General features: G+C 33.8%; 2 protein-coding genes across 3 annotated transcripts in view; one reads left to right on the top strand and one right to left on the bottom strand.

Annotated features, from left to right (window-relative positions):
- Positions 1-14,401, top strand: part of LOC111419448 (elongation factor-like GTPase 1) — a 69,360-nt gene that overhangs the window by 3,064 nt on the left and 51,895 nt on the right. For both annotated transcript variants that reach the window (XM_023052258.2, XM_023052250.2), the window contains one exon: positions 6,001-8,515. In XM_023052258.2, the coding sequence (XP_022908026.1) occupies positions 6,016-8,515 (2,500 nt within the window). In that variant the 5' untranslated portion in view covers positions 6,001-6,015. The remainder of the gene's footprint in view (positions 1-6,000; positions 8,516-14,401) is intronic.
- LOC111419462 (doublesex cognate 73A) overlaps positions 8,587-14,401 on the bottom strand; it is a 39,963-nt gene continuing 34,148 nt past the window's right edge. The window contains exon 4 of the mRNA XM_023052271.2: positions 8,587-9,109. Coding sequence (XP_022908039.1) covers positions 8,768-9,109 — 342 coding nt within the window. The 3' untranslated portion in view covers positions 8,587-8,767. The remainder of the gene's footprint in view (positions 9,110-14,401) is intronic.

The following is a 14,401-nucleotide window of genomic DNA, read 5'->3' on the forward strand; positions in this document are numbered from 1 at the left end:
AAACAAAATTTCATTAAGAAAAGTTGTTCAGAATGAAAAATTATGACACTATGCAAAATTTCAGAAACATCTACCTACATTGATTACACCACCATATTTTAGATTAGATCAGGGTGAAGAAAAGCAACAATGAAAAATGTCATAAAAAATGTATTATCCCTCAGTTTTAGTTCACATTTCAACTACTCTTGCATTATGTTAACATTAGAACAGAAATTTTATGTCGTGCAGTGTTATGGGCTTGGGCAAAGTACAGGGTGTCCAAATTTCGATGGGTTTGCAGGGTATCTCAGTTATTATGAAAGATAGAAAGTTGCGACTTTCGCGAACCTGAGCTACTTTTTTGTGAAACTTACAAAGGCGCAAACCAAATTTTCATAACCCTATTCGTTTTTGATATATAGGGAGTGTTTGAAATTTACGATTTTAAGACACCTCCTGTATCTCGGCTATCCGGAAACTTAGTAAAAAAGTAAGAACGGGTTCTAATAGATTTTTTCACGTGGAATCCAATGGTGCACGTAGAATTTTTCTAGTCATCACGGTTTTTGAGTTATAAACACCACTCAAATACTGCATACTCAACTTCTAAAATACTTAACTCTTTATAACTCAAAAACCGTGATGACTAGAAAAATTCTACGTGCACCATTGGATTCTACGTGAAAAAATCTATTAAAACCCGTTTTTACGTTTCCGGATGCACAAAAAAGTAGCTCAGGTTCGCGAAAGCCGCAACTTTCTATCTTTCATAATAACTGAGATACCCTGCAAACCCATCGAAATTTGGACACCTGTACACTAAGAGCAGTGGTGCAGCAGTTTAGCGAGAGATTTCCTAATACCAATCTTACACGTATGACTGTTACGCGAATAGTTAAGAGATTTCTTACTTCGGGAAGCGTTGTTAACGTTAAGACAGAGAAAAAGAAGTATAACGATAATAAAAAATTAGCTTTAGAGAATTTAGGCATTGTATAGAAAAGTGTGCAACAAAAGGTGGATGTTATGTTGAATAAACGACAGTTATGTTTACGTTAGACTTTTTATAAATAAAATAAAGTTATACAATATTTATGTTATTTAAACTAAAATGTGATGGTTCAACCAAAGTAGATAGATCCTTCAGAAATTTGGTATAGGACCATAATTTCTCATTTTGAACAAATTTTTTTTAATCAAATTTTTCCGTATCATGAACAAAAAGGTTACTTTACCCAAATTAAAAATAGTTTTTGATTCACTGTTAAGGCCGACTCTGTTTTCAAAATATGAAAATATTCTTAAAATTCTCTTTACGCCAAGCAGGGCTTAATTCATCACCCTCAAATTAAAATTCAAAAAATTTTAAGTCATTATACCTCTTGTAACATCTATCGTGGGACACACTGTATATATTATATTATATACATTGTTTTCGGTTTAATACCAATTAAAAATTCAATTGCTCAATTCTTCATCCTGAAATCCCCATTTAGTTCGTAGTTTGCGATAAATTAATTTGTCTTGGCGATTTCAATCTGAATGCTTTAAATATTGATGGTCCTTATTCTCGTCTTTTGTCAGCCATTGAAGCGTTTTCTCTTAAACAAATAATAACTACGCCTACACGTATAACTGGTACATCTTCTACATTGATTGATTTTATTATCACCTCGGTTAATGATGTTACTGACTCTGGTGTTGTTGATATACACAATGTTGCAGATCATCACATGGTATATGTGGTCTTGAATCTCGCTTCTGTGAATGGTAGTGCTCCGCGGCTGGTGTCATTCCATGATTTTCACAGTTTTAATGTTGATGCTTTCTCATCCGATCTTAGTGCTATTCCCTGGCATCATGTAACTCAACTCAGCAGTATTAGTGACAAAGTTGACTTTATAAATTTTCATATTATTTCGCTGTTTGATGTGCATGCCCCGGTGCGTACTGTTATTATGGGTAAATTGGGTGTGACATTCTTTTTTGAATACAGGCATAACTATACCTTTTTTCCATTGATCTGGATACTTGCCAAGTTCCATGCTCATATTACATATGTGTATAAGAGGTCTGCTAATAATATGCAACGCCTTTTATTAGTCAATGCAACGCATTTGTAAAGTTTCATCATAATCAACTATACTTTGTATTTAAAAAAATAAATTATATCAACCTCTACTGAAGTGATTTGTGAATCTTTGGATAGGAGCGGTCAGGCACTCATTTTTCTAAGGCATTCGATGATGAATCATGACGTCCTCTTGTATAAACTTAGTGCTTTTGGCTTATCTTCTAAGTTTATGAAACTATTTACTTCTTACCTGTCGTGTCGTATAAATTATGTGTACTACAACGGCTATGGAGTTTACAGCTAGGTGTGGTGTTCCTCAAATCTAGGCCCCCTACTATTTGTTATCTTCTTGAATGACCATCTAGCTAGACAAATTCTCATCTAGCTTACTAGCTTATGCGGATGATGTAAAACTATTCTGACCTATTTTTTCTTCAGTCGGACTTGGACTGGACCGTTAGTTTTACACGCAAGCTGTCTCCTCTTACTTTTGACCGCAAATTGTCTTTTGTACCGCACGTTGAAGTTATCTTCTGCAGCAAGGACGCTTGGTTTCGTTTTACGCACCTTGCGTGCCTTTTCTGACATCAGTGTGTACAAATCCCTGTTTGTGACCTTTGTATTGTCCAAAATGGAATATGACTCTGTAATTTGGTCACCACAATATGTGTGTCATAGACTTATATTGGAAAGAATTCAGAGGAGATCATGGAACGGATTACGCATCCCTGCTGCAACGTTACTTGTATCGTCAAGTGTATCAAGTTTTTACAGAAGTTAGTGCAAGGTGAATTGGATTGTGGTTGGTGGTTGTCGCGGATCATTTTCGCGATATCTACGCGTACAACACGTAGTACCAATAAGTTTTATCTGAGGAATTGCAGATCCAATATTTTAGCCAACTCCCCGGTGCAGAGGATGTATAAACCAAGTAACAATAATAGTGTAGGCGTGTTTATGTGAGTTATATTTGTCTTACAGCATGTGCTATTTCTTTTGTTTTCTTTTGATCTTTGTTGGGCAATAAAGTGAATTATTACTATTATTATTTGTTGTTGCCACTTTTTGGTACAGTCTGTCCTTAATGTAAAGCCACAGACAAAAAATGAATGCAATTAAGCATAAATAATTTTTTTAAGATGCAATTAATTTCAACTATTTACTTCATTCACTACTACATATGTGTTTATATGTGTTTACATATGTGATGCAAAACCACATTCATAATCTACAAAACAATTCAAAATGAACGGCAAATGAAAATCGTATTAGGGAGAGTTATCGAGAGAGTGGTTAGAATTATTTGGGAATATCCCAGAAACTCTTCCAGGAATATAAACAGATATCAGCACTAAGAAACAAACACTTTTATGTAGAAGAAATATATACGAGGTTATTTGATTATGAACCAGGGCTTAGAAGACATCCCAGAAATAACTACATACGAAATAGAAAAATCACTCTCTGAAATGAAAAATAACAAATCCCCGGAGTAAGATGAAGGATAGGAGGAAAAGAACTAAATGCATTGAAGCTGCTATTCATCGAATGCTAGTCAAGGAGCACAATGGAACAGTGCAACTATTATTCATATACATAAGACAGGCGATACGACCAAACTAGGAAGTTCCAAGACGATTAGCCTGTTATCTCATATACAGTGTGTCCAGATTTCGATGCTCACCACTGGTATATTGGATATTATAAGAGATAGAACGGTTAAATAAGGAATATTTCGCAGAATTCAATCCTCGCAACAAATCATATTTCAAATTCAAAAACTTTTCATTTTTGAGGAAAATTTGCAAATTTTAATTTTTTCTAATAAGTCGATAACGCCTAATACAACTGCTTTTAAACTTACAATGTTAAGACACTTTTTTAAGATAAGCTTTTTGGTCTGAACAGAAACTATCGATATTCATTTGTTGCCAAGTTATTAGCGCTGTATTTTGTTTTTCTTATTGCGGCCATATTGGATTTTTGATTAGTTAAATAGTCCCTAAAAAGAGGTTTTCAATAATGTATAACATGCCTAATAAATCTATTTATACCACAGATTTGAACAAAAAAATTATTTTACGACATAAAAATACAAATTCACTTAAACAAATTGTTCAATATGGCGACCCTTTTGTTCCAGACACTTGTGGCACCTCGTTCTAACAGATTTACAAACCCTACGCAATTTGTTTCCATTTAATGATCTGAACACACCCAGCACTCTTTCTCAATCCAATAAACTGTTAGTCTTGGTGTTCGTCGACTACGAAAAAGCATTCGATACCATCAACCAACAGGAAATGTTGAAATCAAGTTAACTTATATCAACTTCAATATAGAAAAAGGTTTTCGTCAAAGCGACACCATTTTTTCAAGATTATTTAACAATTTGCTCCAGTATGTGTGCAAACAGATAGAATGGAACGATTTAGGTATAAACATAAATGGCGAAAATATCCGATTGCATAAAGAAAGCCCAGGCAATGAACACGGCCTCTGAATAAGTGGGATTAAAAACCAACATCTCAAAAACCCAAGTGGTGACAAACTTAGTAATTAATAAAAAGGACTATGTTGAATGTTTTTGCGTTGTCTTGACATTTTTAATAATTTCGTCCATGATGACGTTGCATAATATGGGGTTGAGGCTATCACCTTGCCTTTTATCAGATATATGTTGCGTTGTTGCTGTTTCATTCTTTGATAATTGCTAGAATATGTTGGTTTACATTTCTCTTCTTCAATAGTTCTAATACATCAGTTAGTCTCACCTTGTCGAAAATTTAGGTGAGATCTACGTGACAACTTTATCTATAAAGTAATCCCTGCGGACGTCATACACAATAGGAGATACATCAACCACCCTAAGTTTTCAGAGAATAATCGGCTACCATTTTAAGTCAAAGGAGTAAGGAGATTCGAGAGGAAGAATATATATAGTATTGCGAACCAGAGATAGTTAAATTTATTAAAGTGCAATGGTTGCGATGGATTGGCCGTGTAGCAAGAATGGACATAAAAAGTACCACAAAATTGGAATCGCACAAAGAGCAATGGAATGATGTACGAGACAGAACAAAAAACACGGATTCCATAGAAAGATTGACTATTTTGAAGTGGAACTGGGCGCAGCACATTGCGAGGCTAAACAATGACCAAGAAAATTATGGAATGGAGACCAAGACAAGATGTTTTTAGGAACAGAGGCCGTTCTCCAATCAGATGGCAATACGACGATTTAAAGCGTATCTACACTAACTGGATTGATGTACAGGGTGGGCAAATTTGGGTGTTATGATAGGCTATCTTAGAAACTATAAGAGATATAAAAAAAGTAAGCGCCATGTCCCGGTCTCCTTTTTCGAGATTAATCCAATCCCGCAAAGACCAAACCTCTATTTTCTTGTCTTTTCCTTGCCTTTTATCAGATATATGTTGCGTTGTTGCTGTTTCATTCTTTGATAATTGCTAAAATATGTCGGTTTACATGTCTCTTCTTCAATAGTCCTAATACAGTTAGTCAGTTTATCAGTTAGTCTTGTCGAAACTTGGGTGAGATCTACGGGACAACTTTATCTATACGGGAGTTATGGAAGCAAACAAAGGAGGCCTACGTCTAACAGTAGACTTTAGAGGCTGGGTGATGGTGATGACTATGTCCTTCATTAAACATACTAGCCGCAAAACAACTACCACCAGTAATAGTCGCGTAATATTCATTAAATGAAAAAATGTTTCAAATAAAAGTTATTTATTTTGTCATGGGGAATAGCATACTTATCAAAAAACTTACTTAACAATTAGAAGACATTAATAGCGCTCCTAAAATACAATGAATCCCATATAGAATACTTTCCCACTTCATATGATGGTTTTATTTCGATAAAATTGATGGTTCACCCGGTATATACATTTATATATTTTATTTGTTTTTTTTTTAGATTTTAATTAAAAAAATGCAACCAAATAGACCTAGCACCGAAATTTTAAAAGAAGCAATGAGAAACCCGTCTTCAATTCGTAACGTGTGTATATTGGCTCATATTGATCATGGTAAAACCACGATAGCAGATTCGTTGCTGAGTACGAACGGTTTAATAAGTAAAAGATCCGCCGGGCAGGTAAGATACTTGGACGACCGTCAAGATGAACAAGAACGAGGAATTACGATGAAATGTTCAGCTGTGTCTTTATATTATCGTTTAAAATCAGCTGAAATGGTCTTAAATTTAATTGATACTCCGGGTCATATTGACTTTTCGACGGAAGTGAGTGCAGCTGTGCGAATATGTGATGGAGCGCTGATTGTTGTTGATCTCGTTGAAGGTGTTTGCGTCCAAACGAGGGATGCTATTAAACAAGCTTATGATGAGCACATTAAAATGATTTTGGTTTTAAATAAAATGGATCGTTTGGTATTGGAGTTGCATAAATCCGCTGAATTAATGTTTCAAACTATACTACGAGTTATCGAAGATTGTAATGTAATAATAGCCGAATTGTGTCAATACGACGCCGAAAATATTGATGACCCCGATATTTATTTATTTTCACCCGAAAGAGGCAATGTTATTTTTGCATGCGCTACGGACGGTTGGGGCGTAACAATCAATTCTTTATCAGAAGCTTTCTTTGATCTAGTCGTCGGCGAAACAGCTGAAACCTTATCCAAAAAGATGTGGAATTTCGATTGTTACATTGAATCAGAAACCAAAAAAATTGTAACTGGTGCTATACAAAAACGCAAAGAAAACGTTTTTATACAATTATTCTTAAAAACGATTTATTTTTTATATTACACCTTCATAACGAGGATGCAAAGAGACAAACTCCCACTTGTTTTAGAAAAATTTAAGATAAAAAATCCGACTAGAGACATGCATCACAAAGATAGCAAGCTCCAAGTGAAGGCTATTTTACAAACTTGGAGCCCAATTGCGGGCGTGATAATGCAACAATGTTACGATGTCATCCCGTCACCGTTTCAAGTTGACGAAAAAAAATTAAATTATTTAATTTACAGCAACCGATACTTCGAAAACACCAAATTAAATAGCTACTTAGACAACATGTTAAAAAGTATGCGCGACCCCCAATCGAAAACGTCCATCGTATACGTTTCAAAAACGTTTTCCGTTAACAAAAAAAATTTATCGCAAAATAAAGCCAAAGTTTTTATTCCACCGAGAAATAGGGAGGAGTTAATTAAAGCCAGAAAAGAACAAATAATAACATCCGATAACAAATTAGAAAAAGACGAAGAAACTGATATAGTCAAAATTGATAAAACGCAAGATAATGTAATAGTGGGGTTAGGAAGAATATTTGGTGGGTCACTTAAAAAGGATGATCAAATTTATGTCTTAGACTCCGATTATGATCCGTTAAATTCCGCCGAACCCAAGCAAATAACAATAAATGAACTATACTTGATGTTAGGCAGAGAATTATTATTAACGGATGATATACCTTATGGAAACATAGGAGGTATAAGTGGATTAGACGAAATGGTGCTAAGAACAGCAACTTTATCATCAACACCGTTATCTTTACCTCTAAACGAGCATATTTACATGGAACCCATAGTTAGAAACACAATCGAGCCAGTAAATCCAAAAGATTTACCAAAACTTCGCCAAGGATTAAAATACTTATCTCAAAGCGACTCCTGCGTGCAAGTTATAATGCAAGAATCCGGTGAACACGTTTTAGTAACAGCCGGAGATGTTCATTTAGCAAAATGTTTGGAGGATTTAAAAAGTAAATTTATTGATTTTGATATAAACGTTTCAAAGCCGATGGTTTCATTAAGAGAAACTATTTACGCCCCAAAACCTAACTTAAAAAATCCTGAAACAACGGTTAAAGTAGCAATTGAAGAAGTAGGAATAACTTTTGAAGTAATCGTTGTACCAATACCAAGCGAAATAGAAATTTTTTTAAAGAATAATTACAAGTTATTACAAATGATCGAAGAAAATCGGCAGAATTTACTTAACGTTTCGGATCATATGAAAAGCGTTTTGGCGAAACTCAAAAATCAAATGGAAATGTGTTTTAAATCCGCGTCTGATTTCTGGGGCGAGTTCTCAAAAAAAGTTTGGAGTGTTAGCCGCGGACGCGATAGCACCAACTTGCTCATTAATAACACGGACGATTACGCACGCGACATATTTTCAGATCCGGATGACAAAGATCCCCGATCGAATTACGACCATCAGATAGTTAACGGGTTTCAGATTTGCTGCCGTGCTGGGCCTATTTGCGAAGAACCTTTAATCAACTGCGCGTTTGTGATCACCGATTATAAAATAAGTGTTCCCGTAGGCGGTCAAGGGGTGGCCAACATTCCTTTAACCGTCAAAAACGTCCTACGCGATGCCTTCGTTAAACAAGAACAACGTCTTGTTGAACCCATCTTTACCACCGATATTCAAGTCAACGTGCATGTTATAGGTAAGTGGAATAATACATATAATGAGACTGCATGCGTTTTTGAAATTGGAAAGAAAAAGAAACGAAAACGGTTTTGCCTTAATAAAAAATGTATTAAATCTAATGGATTACACAAAAATGTTCTTAAATATCTAAAATTCTTATTAAAAAAAAAATGAATATCTAACGAAATAGAAGTTATAAGTTAAATTGAGAAATAATTTAAAACATTGCGTATTTATGGCGCGTTTCGATTCACGCGATCACAAATGTTCAGTCCCATTGAGCGGCTTTCGCGAACTTCTCGACCTTGTCCCACGGGAACGGCATCGCGGTCGTCGACCTGGGCTTCCGCCCCCTGTCGTTTCTTGCTCTCCTCTTGTGATTCACACAGACCATCCCGTACACCCTTATTCCAGGCACGCTGGCGTACGATGGTTGCGGATGTGACATGGGTCCCTCGAGGATGCTCGAGCTGGTACACCTACAGATGACCAGGTAGTGGGATTTCCCCGTTCTGATGTTCTGGAGAGCCAGAAGAGACCAATCCCTCGGTGCTTTACACAGTCTCATATCGGCCGTTTGTTCGCAAGTTTTCACTAACGTGAGGGCTTTCTGGGGAATAAGAATACAAAAAAAATAAGTCTGGGTCTATTTATGTGCGACAAATTGCCTTTGATACCGCCGGTACGATATCTGCATATTTCATGAACGAGGGATTAAAATTCATTTTTTGAACGTAATGCATCCACGGACTGTAATTTTATCGTAAAGAAAAATCGTCTGACTATAAATCGTGATGATTTTTTACGTTTCGTTCAAAGTTAATAGCGCGCGAACGACTGAGATATATTTAATGCGACTGGTTTTACAAATTTAGACCGATATTTATCATACAAAATGATGTCTCATTGACTAATCGGTGTTTTAATAAAAATAAAAACCTCTTAAGCTGAAATATATTCAAATTAAAATTAATCGAATCTGTCACAACTTGTTTATAAAGAACTGCTATTTTGTACTCTGTATATCATCATTTACAAGTATTAAAATTGATTTGTAATTTTGTAGTCTTAAAAAATTACTTCTAATATCGAACAATAATTAATAACATTTGTGTTTTGATTCCCTTTTGTCATCGTGAGTGTTAATGAATGTATAAATGACACTCGTACTTTAACGATGAAAGATTTTATTTATGTTTTTTAATATCTACCGGTTTCGGCGTGTTAATTCCATCTTCAGGAAACCACGTTATATGATTTTATCTTTATCATACAACTTGTTTATAAAGAAGAGCTATTTTGTACTCTGTATATCATCATTTACAAGTATTAAAATTGATTTGTAATTTTGTAGTCTTAAAAAAGTTACTTCTAATATCGAAAAATAATTAATAATATTTGTGTTTTGATTCCCTTTTATCATCGTGTGTGATAATGAATGTGTAAATGAGTCGTACTTTAACGATGAAAGATTTTATTTACGTTTTTAATTTCTACCGGTTTCGGCGTGTTAATTCCATCTTCAGGAAACCACGTTATACGATTTTATCTTTATCATACAACTTGTTTATAAAGAAGCGCTGTTTTGTACTTTGTATATCATCATTTACAAGTATTAAAATTGATTTGTAATTTTGTAGTCTGAAAAAATTACTTCTAATATCGAACAATAATTAATAATATTTATGTTTTGATTCCCTTTTATCATAGTGTGTGTTAATGAATGTGTAAATTACAGTCGTACTTTAACGATGAAAGATTTTATTTACGTTTTTCAGTTTTTACCGGTTTCGGCGTGTTAATTCCATCTTCAGGAAACCACGTTATACGATTTTATCTTTATCATACAACTTGTTTATAAAGAAGCGCTATTTTGTACTCTGTATATCATCATTTACAAGTATTAAAATTGATTTGTAATTTTATAGTCTTAAAAAATTACTTCTAATATCGAACAATAATTAATAATATTTGTGTTTTGATTCCTTTTTATCATCGTGTGTGATAATGAATGTGTAAATGACACTCGTACTTCAACGATGAAAGATTTTATTTATGTTTTTTAATTTCTACCGGTTTCGGCGTGTTAATTCCATCTTCAGGAAACCACGTTATACGATTTTATCTTTATCATACAACTTGTTTATAAAGAAGCGCTTTTTTGTACTCTGTATATCGTCATTTACAAGTATTAAACTGATTTGTAATTTTGTAGTCTTAAAAAATTACTTCTAATATCGAACAATAATTAATAACATTTGTGTTTTGATTCCCTTTTATCATCGTGTGTGTTAATGAATGTGTAAATGAGTCGTACTTTAACGATGAAAGATTTTATTTACGTTTTTCGGTTTCTACCGGTTTCGGCGTGTTAATTCCATCTTCAGGAAACCACGTTATACGATTTTATCTTTATCATACAACTTGTTTATGAAGAAGCGTTATTTTGTACTCTGTATATATCATCATTTACAAGTATTAAAATTGATTTGTAATTTTGTAGTCTTAAAAAATTACTTCTAATATCGAACAATAATTAATAACATTTGTGTTTTGATTCCCTTTTATCATCGTGTGTGTTAATGCATGTGCAAATGACAGTCGTACTTTTACGGTGAAAGATTTTATATGATTATTTTATATTTATATATTTTATATTATTTTATGATTTTATACTTGTGTATGATTTAAGGTCATGTTCTGAGGGTAGTGATGGTATTAGCGCCGATATGATTAAGCTTGCCTGTCCAGTCATTTTACCTTATTTCACACATATATTAAATGTCTGTATTGCAGAGGGGAGGTTTCCGGACATTTGGAAGCATGCTCTAATTAAACCTATTCCTAAAAATCAAAATCCTACCAGTTTTAGTCATCTGAGACCTATTAGTTTATTGCCAGCTTTTTCAAAGATTCTGGAGAAGATACTAAAACAGCAACTTGTGGAATATCTTCATGAATTTAATTTACTTCCGGAATTTCAATCAGGTTTTAGAATGAGTTTTAGTACTACTACTTCAATGATGGCGCTTATGGATGAGCTGATTACTGCGATTGATCAGGGTAACGTTGCTATTCTCACTCTGCTAGACTTTAGTCGTGCATTTGATACTGTGAATTATACCGTTCTTTTGTCGATTCTTTCGTCAATTGGCTTTGATTCGACTGCTCTAAACTTAATTAGTGCATATCTGAATGGTAGATCACAGTCGGCTGTTATTGATGGGGTGGCATCTGAGTGTCGTGAGGTTATCTCCGGGGTTCCACAGGGCTCTATTCTGGGACCGATTTTGTTCTCCATTTATACAGCTCATCTTTTTGATCGGATTCAACATGGTACACAGTATGTTTACGCGGATGATACGCAGTTGGTTCACTCCTTTCATCCCTCCCAATGGCGGGAGGCTATTCGTCGCATCAATACTGATCTCCATTGTGTTTATGAGGCATCCACTGCGCACTGTCTGAGGATCAATCCTGATAAATCGGCGGTCATGATCTTTGGGAATACAAAATTCACTTCAAAAGTGGCTTGGCCCTTTGGTATTGTCATGAATGGTACGAAATTACCTGTAGTTGATAGTCATAAAAGTCTTGGTTTGGAAATTGATAGTTCTTTTAGATATTCGTCTCAGGTCAGTAAATATGTTAAAAACACTTATTTCGCCCTCAGGCTACTTTTTCCGCATAGGTCTTAGTTACCCATAGATGTCAAGCGGATGTTATGCGATGCTCTTGTTTTGTCTCAATTTAATTACATGGTTCCTGTATACCATCCAGCGTTAACTGCTTCTGATTCAAATAGAATCCAAAAAATTCAAAACTGCTGTTTACGTTTTATTTATGGCATACGAAAATATGATAAGATATCTCATAAGTTAGTTGACGCTGGATGGTTGTCGATGGGGAACAGAAGAGTGCTTCAGACATTGGTGGTTTATCATAAACTAATGTTGAGTAAGACTCCAAGTTATTTATATAGGAAGATTAATTTTAGAAGTAATATTCATAATCGATTGACTAGGTTTATTTCCTTTATTTCTCCACCTGTCCATCGCACGGGTTTGTTTGAGAGATCTTTCTCATACCATGTTTACAAATCCTATAATCTTATTTCGATGGCTGATAGGAGGTTAAGTGTATCGACGTTCAGGTCTCGGTTATTTGAAAGATTATTCAGATGTCAGTGTGCTTCTCTGTTGCAAGGGGTCCCGATATCGAGTTGCGTTGCGCATGTCACGGAATCGAGTTTAGTTAATTAGTTTATTATTTACAACTAATTTAATAATTTTTTTTTTGTGTTTTGTGTTTGTTACGTCTTCAATTATTAATGTTTAATACCTCTTTTTGTTATCGAGGTCCAGATGGAAGAACAGGATTTTATTTTCCTGAATCTGCGCCTCGTGAATTGCTTGCCGCACTATGCTATAATAGCTCTCTTTTGTTTAGATAGTTTTATTTTGTATCTTTTTTTTTCTTTCGAATCATTTATTGTTTTTATTTTTGGTTATATTATCTTGCTATATTATATTGTTTTATTTCTGTAATTGCTGTGTGGTTTGGCAATAAAGTCTATTATTATTATTTATGTTTTTTAATTTCTACCGCTTTCGGCGTGTTAATTCCATCTTCAGGAAACCACGTTATACGATTTTATCTTTATCATACAACTTGTTTATAAAGAAGCGCTATTTTGTACTCTATATATCATCATTTACAAGTATGAAAATTGATTTGTAATTTTGTAGCCTTAAAAAATTACTTCTAATATCGAACAATAATTAATAATATTTGTGTTTTGATTCCCTTTTATCATCGTGTGTGATAATGGATGTGTAAATGACAGTCGTACTTTAACGATGAAAGATTTTATTTACGTTTTTCAGCCTTTACCGGTTTCGGCGTGTTAATTCCATCTTCAGGAAACCACGTTATACGATTTTATCTTTATCATACAACTTGTTTATAAAGAACTGCTATTTTGTACTCTGTATATCATCATTTACAAGTATTAAAATTGATTTGTAATTTTGTAGTTTTAAAAAATTACTTCTAATATCGAACAATAATTAATAATATTTGTGTTTTGATTCCCTTTTATCATCGTGTGTGTTAATGAATGTGTAAATGACAGTCGTACTTTAACGATGAAAGATTTTATTTATGTTTTTTAATTTCTACCGGTTTCGGCGTGTTAATTCCATCTTCAGGAAACCACGTTATACGATTTTATCTTTATCATACAACTTGTTTATAAAGAAGCGCTATTTTGTACTCTGTATATCATCATTTACAAGTATTAAAATTGATTTGTAATTTTGTGGTCTTAAAAAATTACTTCTAATATCGAACAATAATTAATAATATTTGTGTTTTCATTCCCTTTTATCATCGTGTGTGTTAATGAATGTGTAAATGAGTCGTACTTTAACGATGAAAGATTTTATTTACGTTTTTCAGTTTTTACCGGTTTCGGCGTGTTAATTCCATCTTCAGGAAACCACGTTATACAATTTTATCTTTATCATACAACTTGTTTATAAAGAAGCGCTAGTTTGTACTTTGTATATCATCATTTACAAGTATTAAAATTGATTTGTAATTTTGTAGTCTTAAAAAATTACTTCTAACATCGAACAATAATTAATAACATTTGTGTTTTGATTCTCTTTTATCATCGTGTGTGTTAAAGAATGTGTAAATGACATTCGTACTTTAACGATGAAAGATTTTATTTATGTTTTTTAATTTCTACCGATTTCGGCGTGTTAATTCCATCTTCAAGAAACCACGTTATACGATTTTATCTTTATCATACAACTTGTTTATAAAGAAGCGCTATTTTGTACTCTGTATATCATCATTTACAAGTATTAAAATTGATTTGTAATTTTGTAGTCTT

The sequence above is a fragment of the Onthophagus taurus genome, chromosome 8 (genome assembly GCF_036711975.1).
Source record: "Onthophagus taurus isolate NC chromosome 8, IU_Otau_3.0, whole genome shotgun sequence".
NCBI lineage: Eukaryota > Metazoa > Arthropoda > Insecta > Coleoptera > Scarabaeidae > Onthophagus > Onthophagus taurus.